The sequence below is a fragment of the Impatiens glandulifera genome, chromosome 8 (genome assembly GCF_907164915.1).
Source record: "Impatiens glandulifera chromosome 8, dImpGla2.1, whole genome shotgun sequence".
Lineage (NCBI taxonomy): Eukaryota > Viridiplantae > Streptophyta > Magnoliopsida > Ericales > Balsaminaceae > Impatiens > Impatiens glandulifera.
Genome location: NC_061869.1, coordinates 16494763 through 16509788, shown reverse-complemented (window position 1 = coordinate 16509788; position 15026 = coordinate 16494763). Strand labels below are relative to the sequence as shown.

The window sequence follows — 15026 nt, the reverse complement described above, 5'->3', positions numbered from 1 at the left end:
ATTATCTTATTTTAAATTATTGTTTTTACATTTATTTTGGTTTAAAATAATTTTTTTATAATTATTTTTGTTTGAAATTATTCTTTATATATTTATTTTTGTTCATATTTATATTCTAAATATTTAAAACCATTAAAATTGTTATAAAAATGTTAATTTGTATTGAAAATATGCACACTGACATGTGTTATATCTATTTTTTCTTTTTCTAAATTCTAATACGAAAAACATTCTTGTTAAATTTTCAAACGATGACGGATCGATTCTGTTTAATTTTCGGACAACGATGTTGCAGATTAAAGCGACGACGATGTTGTCATTCGTCTCTTCCATATTGAGATATTGTGTGTTTGTGTTGTGCCCCTAAAATCATCTTTATGTAATAAGGAATATTGATGTTGAAGATTTGGAAGATGTTCGATAATCATATAGTTAAAATATAAATAATATGATAAAGATATTATATCGTAATACAAAACTCGTAATATGCTTGAATCGACCGGTTAGATGGGTTTTACACTAAAATGACGGTAATATTTTAGTGAGAATGGATTAAGAATGAAAATGAATATAATTTGATTTGAAGACGGAATAAGTTTATTAGTTAAAATAAGCTCAAAATTAGGCGATTAAATAATTAATAGTTTTAAATTAGTTATTAAAAGAGTTTAAATTTCGATCGTTACTTTGAAATAACCTCAAAAATAAATGTTAAATGAGCAATTTTAAGCAAAATTATATATAGAGATATATTTAAAACTAAATTAAATATAGATGGAGTTTATATCTGCTATCCATATTTTTAATATGGAAATGAAATTATACCTACCAAATTAATTAGTTTGTTCAAATTATTGGTTTTAATTTTCTTCAAATCTCTTTAATATTATTTTAAAATATTACTATTTGAGTGGTTGACATCAATTTGTATAAATCACCACTCATGCCCAAAAAGAACCAACCAATTTCACTACACTATCAACATTTAGAGATAATAAATCCATCGATCATGGCACATCTTGGATTATCAAAACTCGTCAAACAAGTGGAGATTAAGTCGGATGGAGATGTGTTTCATGAACTTTTTCGGTTTAAGCCTCATCACATCTCCAAGATGTCTCCGACTAACGTCCAGAATGTGGATCTTCACGAGGGCGATTGGGGAACTATTGGGTCCGTCATTATCTGGAATTACACTCATGGTAAGTATTAATAACTCATTTATAATTTATTATAGAATTGAGACTAAAAACAAATTAATCACATACCTAACTTATGTTTTTGTTATGTTTTACTATTATTTTGAGATCTTACTAATATTTGAACCATGAAAATTAATTTTTTTTACTTTAGTTATAATTCATATTCATCCATGGATATGAATAATTTCTTCACTATAACAAAACCAATTTGTTACTATATTTTTGTTAGATGGAAAGGAGAAGGTGGCAAAGGAGAGAATTGAAGCAATAGATGAAGTGAAGAAATCAGTGACCTTTAATGTTATCGAGGGTGACCTGTTGGAGTTGTACAAGATATTCATATTCACTGTCCACGTGGACACCCACGGAGAGAATAACCTGGTGACGTGGACAGTAGAATATGAAAAATTGAATGAGGATGTAGAGGATCCCACCTTAATGTTGGACATATGTATTGCCGTGACAAAGGATATCGAGACTCATCATCTTAATAATTAATGAATTAATTAATTAGCCTTGGCAATTAATTAATTAACTAAGGAAGCTTATAAATAAAATAAGACCGTGTTTGGATTGTATTGCCTAAAAGTGAGTATTATCTTATTTGTGGATAATATATGATGCCTAAATAAATTGAAAAGGGCCTATGTTTGTTTCGAGCTTAATATATAAGTATTTGAGTGTGTACATTAATTATTTAATTTCCTTTTCATTACATTCATCATTTATTCGATTTTCTCTTTAGGTTTTTTTTTTTATGTTGGCTGTTTGAGAGTTTTAATTGAATTTTTATTAAAAAAAATGTTGGTTTAAAGGATAGGTTATTTGAATTTTTAATTTGTTGAATAAACCTTTTTTTAATTTAAAATTTAAATTTTATAGAAATAAAATAAAAGTATTTTAGTTAATGAATTAAGTGATTTGAATAGTAAAAATAAATATTATATGATATAAAAAATTTAGATAAAAATCGATAAATAACTTACATCAAACTACCTGTAAAACATATTATTAAAGCCTTCCTTAGCTTGAAATTATGGGTGGCTTGAAATAATGAAAGGCTTAAAATAATATAGATGAAATAAAATGTTGTTCAAAATCACATCTTTTGACTATGAGAATTTACAGTCTAGAAGTTGATTATCTAATGGGTTTATCTAATGAAGTTGAGATCAAATGTCGAAACAAATCCATGAGAATAATTAGAAAAACTAATATTTGTAATCAAGATTGATATACATAAACTTAAAATTAATGAAACAAATGAGAAAAGTTATAATTAGTTATTAGTATTTGATTTTGATGCAAATGTTAATGAAAAGAGTGAAGTTAGAAGTTGACTTCACTTCATAGTTATTGATTTTGATTCTATTTAAAATATTGAATTTATTTTTGTAACCCAAATAGAGATCCATTGATCGAGAAAAATGGACATTTTTTTCTATATTGATAGGATCCTCATTCATGGAGTTATTCTCCCACAAATTGCTCCCCGTAGCTTAGTACGTGTTCGGTCAAAACGTGGCAAAATAAAGAAAATATCACAGGGTGACTCGAGGTTCGATGCGTTTTAACATTGATTTGCGTGACAGATAATCTTTGTTTTAAAAAAAATATTATTTTAAAAGAATTTAGAAAATACTTTGGAGCTTTTTGAAATTAATTATAAAATTATTATTTTTTCAAACTCTAATAATTTAGGGGATAAATAACAATTTACCAAAGCCCCCATTTTAAATTAATCAAACATAACTAATTAAAAGATTATTTATTTGAAAAACAAAGTCGCCAAATGATTTTAGAAAAAACAGTACAAAGGTATACATGTATAAACGTATTTTATACCAGAGTTCTATAAGGGTTTGATTTTTGGCTACACTCGTGAAAGAGTTTTCGCGTTATGTCATTCGCACCCATCAAATGACGGTTTTAAATTTAAAATAAATAAAGGCTGGCTATTATAAAATTTATTCATAACATTTATTTTCTTGAATTAGTAGTATGGGGTCCTAAACAATGATAGGTTTAGATTGCGTAAATAATTGTACAGAATTATTTAAAAGAGCATACTTGCGATTGCATTGATATAATACTGAGTAAAAACCCTGAAAAATATCAGAAAAATGTTAGAATTTAAAAATAAATTCCAAACTGGGACTTAGACAAAATATTGGTTTAGGAAATATCTTAAAATTATTTAAATATCATTTTCTAACCTTTTGGAATTATTTGAAAATGGATTAGAGTTCAAAATTAAAAAAAATTAGATTTTGAAAATTGGAAACAAACATGCCTTATGACCGGAGTCATAAGGGCTGGGGGTTTGGTTTTGGTGATTTGGGCTCGAACGGGCTCGGTCTTGACCAGGGTGGTCTGGAGGCTCGGTCCTAGGTCAAATATCGCAGTCATAGGTTAGAAACCTCGGTCGGATTCCTCAGTCCTTGCTCAAGAACACTAGTCTTGAGTCTTGGTCCTAACTCAAAAATATCGGTCCTAGGTCTCGGTCCTAACTCAAGAACACCGGTCCTTGGTCTTGTTCCGAAGCGAAGATGCTTGATCCTTTTTCTTAGTACCGGTCCTACAAGACTCGGTTGTTGGGAACCGAATGTTCTTGAATTGGTCCAAAATTGCAGTTTCTATAACTTTTGATACTGATCATGGAAACATAATCTGTAAGTTGCAGATGATTAATATGATCATGAAGAACAAATGTCTTAAGTCTAATCATGATTAATCGATCTCTACAACTATCAGTTTTTAGAAACTATTTTTAGATTAAAATTTGGGATTTTTCGAATTAGGTCATTTCAAGGCCCGATTTTTATTCCATTAACTTTAAAATGATTAACACAACCAATAACAAGGATGGACAATAATTGGTTCATATTTACAAGATCGAACCAACATTATATTTGATTTACCTCCAGAGTGAGTATTATAGAGCAATTTAAGTATGTAGCACCGGTCTAAACAAGTGAGACTCAGCACCACTATCAATGAATAAGAAAAGAATCAACATTAGTTTTAACAACTTGAATTAAGCAACGATTGGTATTGTAAATGCGTTTGTAAGAGATGAATCAAAACAATTAAATTATGGTACCTTGGAAAAATGAAGATATGATTGTGGCCCTAGATAGACTGAAAATGGAACTCGACTCAATACTTGATAGTAAAATAATGATCAATTGTAAAGAAAATGAACTATAATTGACCTAAATCTATAGAAAATAAGTATGAATCACCTTCACATAAGTCCGGTTGATCTCTTTATCAGTTAAACCACCCATCATAAGAAAATATTTAGCACAACTCGGAACAAAGAAAAGATCTGCCTCCTCTTTAATTCTTGTTCTATGCCTTGATTTTGAAAGAGAAATCAAGGAATGAATAAACAGCACTAAGACTAATTTAAGATGCATCAGAAACTATTTGATAACAAAAACATAGAAAAAAAATTCACTATAGTTCCACATTGACCTTTGACACAAGCATCATCAGAGATCTTGACATTGCGGTCGCGCATTAGAACTCCTAAACCATCAATTTAGTTCTCATAGTAAATGTATATTTTGAGTGAGAGATCGGAACTATATCCTCTTTCCGGCCAAGAGAGAGATCCTCCATCAGAAAAATGAACCGCGTGACGACGTTCTTCATTTGATAAATCGGAGAAATTAGAGTTGCAAGATGAGAAAGATGATTTATCGAAGAGTCTAGTGAGGAAGAAGGTAGTGACGACAAGAGCTAAGGCCCTGATCTGGTAAAAGTAGAGAGAAGATAATTAAATGGCTTTTACCGATTCGTTTTCAAACCAATCGGTACAATTACTTGATAAATGTGGCAAAATTGCCGCCCTTTTTTCGTGGGGTTTTAGGGGCTATAACGATTGGTTTTCATGATTATATAAGGACTTTTACTGATTGGTTATAACACCCATCAGTATTATGCTAGTATTATTAGCATAATATCGATTGGATTTAATATCAATCGGTAATATTCTAATAATATCGATTGGTGTTACAACCAATCGGTGGAGATGGTCTCCATATACCTTTTTTTACTAGTGAACCAATGGTCAAACAAAATGAAAAATTACAAAAATTTATCAAATAACCGAGTAAGTTGAGTAGACTTATTCAAAAATGGTTATACCCAAATTAGAGAAAACATAATATTGCATATATTATACAATAATAATCTCAATTAATGAATAAACCATCTCTAACTTATTGGGAAGTTTCACTCTATATTGTGAGAATAGCTCAATAGCTAATCAGTTTTAAGATTTATCGATTATTTTTTTTAGGTAGAAGTTGTTGTCGAAGAATCAATTAGTCAGAACCCTAACCCAATTCGAATGAAAATTAACACGATTTTAGCTATCAAGGACATATGGTAGAAAAGAAAATGCGATCTGAATAATTATCTATATCTACATGAAGGAGAGTCAATTATTCTCACATCAACGATTCTAATTCGACTAAACTACTTTAAATGGAGTACTAGTATTCAACTTGGTCTACTATCAAAAATGAAGACATGCTTCGTAAATGGTTCTTGCAAGATTCTTGAGGGCCTTAAAACACAATACTTTGGAGGATGGTTAATGTAACAGTAAGAACATGGATAATGAACACAATCGACATAAAGAATAATGTACCCTTTAAGAGTAGTGTAACTTCGTATGTATTATGGGGTGAGATCAAAGTTTGTTATGAATACAATAATGTCCCAACACAATATCAACTGAGGAAAAATACCTACATTAAATAAAAAGATCTGGGTGATTCCTTTAAGAACATCAAGGATTCAATTATAATGATTGATCTCTAATCAACAATTTACAAAATATACACAATATTTTTAAATGTGTAGAAGAAAACATAAATCAACTTTTAGAATGTTAAAGCAACATTTATCCATGTTCATTAGAAATCCAAGTGGAAGAAACTTCAAGAAGGCAAGAAATTTTAATGATGACCTCAAATCAATAAGAATGTAGTATGTTTACATGATGAAAGGACACAACAAAGATCAATGTTTCCAAATTTTATGGTATTGGATTGGTGGAAGAATTCTAAGAAAATGAATGAATCATTTTATATATACAACTAATACTCAATTTTTAGATGATAAAAATGAACTAATGAAGATAATCAAAGAATAGTATAAAATAATTCAAAAGTTGTTCAAAAAATGTTGGATTGGAGAGACAAAATCTTTGAAAATTCCTCTAAAACATGGAACTTAAAAGAAAGAAGATCGACTTTGAATCATATATATTTTTTAAAACTCTAAAGTTTTCAGCATTTAAACATCTCTCATCTAATATTATTTTTCAAGATGTCCATCTTGAGTAGAGATCGGCACCGGCTAAATAGTGATACGTGATATGTCGTGCCGCGCCTTATGCTAATTGTGTCGTGCTCACTATGTCGAACAATAAAATATATCGGCCCAGTTCGACCTGTTGGCATGTGTCGTGTCGTGTCTTGTTTTCCCTGTTAGGATTTGTATCTCCCAAATCCGACCAGGTTGAAACAATCTATAAAAATGCAAGAAAGAAGAACACAAGAAGACACAGATTTATAGTTGTTCACTCAAATTGAGCTACGTCCACTTCAACCACCACCAGATTTCACTATGAAGAAGAAGAAGGAATACAGAGTTTGTGCCTCATACTTTATCTCTCTAGAATTAAGTCTTCACTTTATAAACCCTTAATAATCATATATTTATAGGGTAAAAATTCATGTAATAAACCTAAATAACTCTTGGTCAAGCCCAAGCCCAAAACCGAATACAAACCCAATAAACTCTAATTAACACTTGTAGAGTTTATTAAAAGTATAGGCTCCATAACTCAACAATCTCAACTTGGAGACTAACTTCATCATCTCTCGATCGGTGACGGCTTTCCATCCGTTGTCTTAATGAAGAAGACCAACTGAAGTTACACACAACTTCAGTTTCTTATTTGTCACAGCTTTTCATCAACATATCATCTGAATTCTTACTCCCGAGAATCTTCTCAAGAGTTAATACTCCATCTTCTAAAGCTGGCCGGATGAAATGATAACGAACCTGTATATGCTTCGTCCTTCCATGATAAACAGGATTCTTTGCCAAATGAATGGCACTCTGACTGTCACATCGCAACACACTTCCCTCGTAGTCTTGACCTAATTCTCATAAAATAGGTTATAACCACATCATCTCCTTAGCAGCCTCTATCACAGCAACATACTCTGCCTCATAACTAGAAAGAGCAACAATCTTCTGTAATTTTGAAACTCAACTAATTGCAGTACCTCCCAGAGTATAAATGTACCTTGTTGTGCTCTTCCTACTATCAACATTACCACCATTGTCAGCATCAACCTATCCTTCTAAACCCATATTAGACTCTTTAAAACACAAAACGAGACTCGTACTTCCTCTTAAGTATCGTAGTATCCACTTTACTTCTTCCCAATGTTGTCTACCCGGGTTGCTAATGAATCTGCTAGCAACTCCCACTGCATGTGCTATATATGGTCTTGTGCAAACCATCGCATACATAATACAACCAATGACAGAGGCATACAGAACAGTGGCCATGTAATTTTTCTTCTCCTCTTTTGAAGGCGACTGATATTTAGATAGTCTGAAGTGACTAACTAAGGGGGTAGTAAGTGGTTTTGCATTATACAAGTTGAACATGCTAAGAACTTTTTTCACATATTCTTCTTGTGAAAGCTTGAGAACTTCTTCATCCCTGAAAATTCTCATCCCAAGGATTTGTTTAGCAGCACCCAAATCCTTCATTGCAAACTTTTCAGACAACTCTTTCTTGAGCTTGTTAATCTCATACAAGCTTGCTCCAGTAATCAACATGTCATCAGCGTAGAGGAGTAGAATAATGTACGATTTATCAAATCTCTTGATATAGCAGCAATGATCAGCTGCACACCTTAGAAAATTGTTACTTTTCATGAAGCTATCGAACTTCTTGTACAATTGCCTTGGAGCCTATTTCAAACCATACAGACTCTTCTGAAGTTTACACACAAGCTCATCTTTTCATTTCATTTCAAATCCTTCTAGATGTCGCATATAAATCTCTTTATCTAAATCACCATGAAGAAAATCAGTTTTGACATCCATTTGTTGAAGATGAAGGTCTTCTTTCACAACCAAACTCAAAATAGTTCTGATTGTCATCAATTTAACTACTAGAGAGAAGATCTCATTGTAGTCAATACCTTCTTTCTATTGAAATCCTTTCACAACCAACCTTGCCTTGTACCTCATGGTTTTATCATGTTCTTCTTTAATCCTGACAGTCCATTTGTTGTGAAGTGCTTTCTTTCCCCTTGGTAGCTCAGTGAGCTCCCAAGTCTGATTCACCATCAAAGAGTCCATCTCATCTTTCATTGCAGACTCCCACTTAACTAATTCATCAGATTGTATTTCTTCCCATAGCATTCAGGTTCACCTCTATCTGTCAACAAGATATAGTTTAGAGATGGAGACCATCTCTCAACTTGTTTTCGATTCCTGACGATCTTCTAAACTGTACAATCGGTGTTTGCTGATTTACCTCTAGGGCCACGTTCTCAACAATTTCATCTTCAACAACACATTGTTCTTCTGCAACAGTTGGTATATATATTCAGCTTAAAATTCTCTCAAATCGATTTTACTAGTCTCTTCCAACTTGGAATCACCATCTGATGTCTTTCCAACACAATCTTTGTAGAGAACCTGTTCATTGAAGATAACATTTCTGCTACGAATGATCTTCCGATTTTGATTATCCCAGAAATGATAACCAAACTCGATATCACCATAACCAATGAAAAAACATTTATTAGACTTTGGATCAAGCTTGATCCTATCACATTCATTAATATGAACATATGATAAACAACCAAACACTTTCAAATAAGAAAGGTTTACCTTTTTATTGCTCCAGGCTTCTTCGGGAATTCTGAATTCAAGAGGAACAGATGGTCCCCTGTTTATCAAATAGGCAGCAATATTAATAGCTTCTCCCAAGAAGGTTTTAGGCAGTCCTGCATGCAATCTCATGCTTCTAGCACGCTCGTTCAATTTTCGATTCATTCGTTCAGCTACTTCATTCTCTTGAGGCGTTCGGGGAACAGTCTTCACCATACCGATCCCATTTACAGCACAATACTCTTTGAAATCAGAATTGATATATTCACATCCGTTGTCAGATCTCAAGCACTTAACTTTTTGATTTGTTTCATTTTCAACCAAAGCCTTACATTTCCTGAAAATAGAAAATACTTCAGACTTGTGCTTTATAAAATATACCCATACCTTTCTTGTCGAATCATCTATAAACGTCATGTAGTATTGTGATCCGCCAATAGAAGAAATAGGTGCAGGTCCCCACACATTAATGTGTACTAACTCTAGCCTTTCTTTCTTGAGCTCCTTCCCAATTTTTAAGAAACTCACCCGTTTCTATTTTCCAATAATGCAGTTTTCACATAACTGATGTTCAACAGACTTTAGTTCTGGAATCTGTCCATTCTTCAAAAGAATTTTCATCCCTTTTTTGCTCATATGGCCCAACCCGCAATGCCATAGCTCACTGTTCTTCGAATCATTAACTACAGCAGCAACTGTTTCTTTGCAAGTTGAAGTCATGTATAAAGTTCCAGTTTTGTGACCTCGAGCAACAACAATTGCTCCTTTAGTCACCTTCCATTCACCATTTCCACAACTGAAATTGTGACCTTCTTCATCTAGTTATGTAACAGAGATCAGATTTCTTATTAAACCTGTAATGTGTCTCACATTATTAATCTTCCAAACAGAACCATTTGCCATCTTCAATTTGATGACCCCCATGCCAACAATATCCAGTGGCTCACCATCTGCGAGATAAACTTTCCCACAGTTTCCAGCCACATAATTCTCCATTAATTCTATGAGCAGTGATGTGGAAAGACGCTCCTAAGTTCAAAACTCATAAATCTATCGAGCTATCAACAAACAGAAGTAAGGCATCAGTGACAGATTATGTAACAACGTTGGCTGTATCATTTTTATCATCACCATTTTTCTTTGGTGCTTTGCAGTTCCTATTTGAATGACCCTGTTTACCACAATTCTAGCACTCAAATGTCTTCCCAGACTTGGACTGACCCCTCCTGCTCCTTGACATAGATCTGCTATTACCTCAATTAAAATTTGTATCATTACCTCTACCCCTGTTTTCCACATTTAGAGCAGAACTTTTGAATGTTTCACCAGAATCAATTTTACGAACCTCTTCAGCAAGAATACGATCTCTGACTTCAACAAATTTCAATTTAGAATTTCCAACTAAATTACTAATTATTGCCCTCGTATGTTCCCAACTATTTGGTAGAGATGCTAACAAAATCAGGGCACAAACTTCATCCTCAAAATCAATCTCAACAGATAGCAATTGATTCACAATTGTATTGAATTCATTCAAATGAGTAGTGACAGAAATACCATCAACCATTCTTAAGTAAAAGAGTCTTTTCATTAAGTGTATCTTATTGTTAGCAGATAGTTTCTCATACATATCAGAAAGAGCTTTCATCAGACCCATGGTGGTCTTCTCCTTTGCTACATTGTGAGCAACCGTCTTGGCTAGCATCAATCGGACAACTCCCAAAACATGTCTATCAAGGAGTTTTCATTCAGCTTCATCCATCTTCTCTGGTTTCTCACTCAAAGGAACATGAAGCTTCTTTCCATAGAGATAATCTTCAATCTACATTCTTTAGAAGGTCTGTCCCATCAAATCTTCCAATCCCATGTCTTATATATTTTTCTCACTTACCATCATTTCCAATGCTCGGATCTAGCTTAACTGCTATAATACCAGTTGTTAGGATTTGTATCTCCCAAATCTGACCAGCTTGAAACAATTTGTAAAAATGCAAGAACGAAGAACACCATAAGACAAAGATTTATATTGGTTCACTCAAATTGAGCTACGTCCACTTCAGCCACCACCAGATTTCACTATGAAGAAGAAGTAGGAATACATAGTTTTTGCCTCACACTTTATCTCTCTAGAATTATGTCTTCACTTTGTAAACCATTAATAATCACATATTTATAAGGTAAACATTCAGGTAATAAGCCTAAATAACTTTTGGTCATGTCCAAGCCCAAACCAAATACAAACCCAATAAACTCTAATTAACACTTGTAGAGTTTATTATAAGTGTAGGCTCCATAACTCAACAGTCCCAACGGGTCATGTCGTGCCTGGTCGTGCAACATGTCCTTGATAGGCTTATAAAATCATTATTAAAAAAATGGGGTCGCACCCTTTCGAATTGCCTACGTATCTTACAAATTTGCGTACCTCAAATTTGTAAGAATCAGACCCTCACATAGTTGTAACATACCTTGGATTAGATCTGATGTAATCTAGAATTAATTGTTGTCTAATACACCCTCGTCGAAATCGGTATCGAATGTGTCTTCAGTTTCTCCTATACAACCTTAATATTGTTAATTAATCTCCGCATCGAACCAATCCTTCAAAAGAATACACATTTGCACATTCGACTCTATCATATTCGTCCTTTTCGAACTAAGCAATATCTTGTAACCAAAGAATGTTTATTCTAAAGGAATAGTATATACGGGAGGGGGTCTCCCCACCATTTTAGAAGATCAATTTCAGATATTGAATCTTCTTTAAAAATATTATTATAAGCGGCAATTTCGTCAAACGAATCTGACGAAACGCCATAGTTATTACTACTAGCATGAGATGGACGATATGAATAAACATGTTTAAAGGGGTGTCATCTTCATTTTAAAAATTTTTTGAATTTGAGATTGTTGAGTTTGTTGGTTAAGTAATAAAAAATATTTTATTTTATATTTATTATATAATTTTTTTAATAAGTTCATTAATTTCATTTTATTTTATTACAAGTACATGGATTTAAATATTGTTTATATTTATCATTAATAATTAAATTTAGATATGATTTAATAATTTCTCTTATATACATATGTATAGTGGTTATCTAAACAAGATGCTATTATAGATACTTAAGATAGGAACTAAAATAAAAGCTATAAAATATAATAACGGAATATTTGTAAAATTGAGTATTGAGAGTAGAAATCATAAGTGAGAAATAATAATTGAGAGTGAAAACTTGAAAGTAAGATCATTGAATGAGAAAATATAATTGAGAGAAGAATAAGTGATTTGAGAATGAAGAGAAATATCCAATTCATAATGTTTGTTAAAATATTACCGTTATTTATGTTACTGTTAATGTTATTTTTTTGCCTTCTTATTCGTTGATAGCCCACGGGCTATTAGCGGGTCAGGACGGGACGAAACAATCAAACCCAGCACGGCGCATGAAATGTTACCGTGTTGACTCATGACCTGTCAAAACTACCAATGTCGTGCTGGACTGGTCCAAAAACGGGTCGTGGGCATGCCAGACCAGACCGTAACGGCACACCGGCGACCTCTAATCTTGAGGGGATATTGACATAATCTATTTAAAAACATCGTATTTAATGTTTTATCATTTATTTATTTGAACAATTATATAAAATATTAAGATAATTTTATATTTTTGCTAATTATGATTATTTCTTATATTAGTGGGTATATAATGGATTGAGTCATTAATTCTCATCCATGCATCAAGCATAATAGAAACCATTTTTTTGTTTTTACTTTATGTTATATCTTTAAGTCTCAACTTTATTTTTGTTTGTGATTAATCTTCATTTAAAAGTAAAAGTTAATCTTCTGCCTAAGATCTTTATAACTATCTCAATTTTTAAATATTATTATGTTTATCATTTTATCATTGTACTATAATAATTATTTAATATTTTTTTCAACATTTAACCATATCAATCTTCATTATGTTTTAATGTCATTATTTATTCTAAACATTGCTTATAATATCTCACAGTTATATGGATAGTTTCCATTAAGAGACAATTGAATTATTAGTTAATCGAATGGAAAACAAAATAATTATTTTAGAAGACCCTGAAATACTTAAAATCATTTTTATATTAATAGAACTCACAAGTACATATACATACAAATATTATAACAGAACAAACACTATTTTCACAAACACTATTTTCACAAACACCATTCATCATAACTAGTTAGGCTCCCCTTTTCATTTATTTATGTCATTAACCACCTTTATAATTTATATATATATATATATATTTTTTATATTACTAAACCATTCCACTTTAGGAAACCCAGTCCAAACCCAGTCTTAATTTATTATATAGCGAATTAATTACTTAATTATTGAGATGATGAGTCTCGATATCCTTTGTCAAGGCAACACAGAAGTCCAGCATGGAGGTAAGATCCTCTACATCCTCATTCAGTTTTTCATACTCTACTGTCCACGTCACCAGATTGTTCTCACCGTGGGTGTCCACGTGGACAGTGAAAATGCATGTCTTATACAACTCCATTAGGTCACCTTCAATGACCTTAAAAGTCACTAATTTCTTCTCTTCATCTATTGCTTCTATTCTCTCCTTTGCCACCTTCTCTTTTCCATCTAACAAACATTTAGTCACAAATTTGTTGTTATAATAAAAAAAATTATTAACCATAACATTTAAAATATATAAAAAAAAAAGCTTATTCTGGCTTATGACCCCATAAGTGAGACCCCATAAGTGAGAGTTACTTAAAATTTATGTAAATTCGTAAAATCAAAAAAAAAAATTTAATGGTAAACTTTTGCAAAAATATTAGTGATATATTAATTATTATATATGTAATTAATTTTTGTATATAATTTTTTTTAATAAATGGGTGATTTTGAAAAAAAAATATAATATAAATATATATATAATTAAGTATAAAATTAATTAGATAATAATAAGTAAATAACACTCTAAACAAATTTATTATATTTATAATATTAATTACATGTATATTTATAAATTTATAAAAAAAAAATTCATTTTTTTTCCGTATAAAATTATATAAAATTGTAAAATCGAAAATATCATAAAACTATTTAACTTTTAACTTATTATCGTAAATTTAAAACTATAACAATTTGACTAGTTTAAAATTTTACCTAAAACACACCGTGAACATTTATAATATCATAAAATTTTAAAAACTAATTCAATATTTTATTATTTGACGGAGATGTAAAATTATCGTTATGAGTATATTTTTTAATGTTCTAGTTTCAAATTGTATATGATTGGAAATGAATTATATATTATTCAATTTTAAAAATTCTATAAAATTACAATAAATTTGTTGATTCATTTACCTTTATTTAATTACATTTTCTTCTAAGGTTTAATATTAATACATTTTTAAATATAGATAAAATTATTTTATTAGAAAAACATAAAACAACAAAGAAATTCACAATATACGGTTTAAATACAAGATATTTAAGTTTCAAACTTAATACTAAATTTTAAGATCAACGCAAACCAAAACTAATGTTATCGTTTTCTTACTTTTGTAAACTTTTTTTATTCCAAAATTTACCAAAACTAATGTTATCGTTTTCTTACTTTTGTAAACTTTTTTTTATTCCAAAATTTACGATAAATTAAACGAGTTATTAATTTATACATACCATGAGTATACTTCCAAAAGATAACCGAACCAACAGTACCCCAATCACCTTCATGAAGATCTAAATAGTTAGTTGGAGATATGTTGGAGATGTGATGAGGTTTAGACCTAAATAGTTCATGAAACACATCTCCATCTGATTTTATCTCCACTTGTTTGACCTGCCTTTTTAATGAAATATGTGCCAT

At 31.1% G+C, this 15026-nt stretch overlaps 2 protein-coding genes across 2 annotated transcripts; one reads left to right on the top strand and one right to left on the bottom strand.

The window, feature by feature from the left end:
- Positions 1–1009: 1009 nt before the first annotated feature.
- LOC124913100 (kirola-like) lies at positions 1010–1709 on the top strand. Its single transcript, XM_047453721.1, has 2 exons — positions 1010–1202; positions 1432–1709. Exons 1-2 carry the CDS (start codon positions 1010–1012, stop codon positions 1698–1700), a joined length of 462 nt encoding a protein of 153 aa, XP_047309677.1. The 3' UTR covers positions 1701–1709.
- An 11800-nt stretch (positions 1710–13509) lies between these two features.
- On the bottom strand, positions 13510–15026 carry LOC124911792 (kirola-like). Its single transcript, XM_047452310.1, has 2 exons — positions 14840–15026; positions 13510–13786 (listed from the first exon to the last, which is right to left on the bottom strand). The coding sequence occupies exons 1-2, from the start codon at positions 15024–15026 to the stop codon at positions 13518–13520; spliced, it is 456 nt and encodes a 151-aa protein (XP_047308266.1). The 3' UTR covers positions 13510–13517.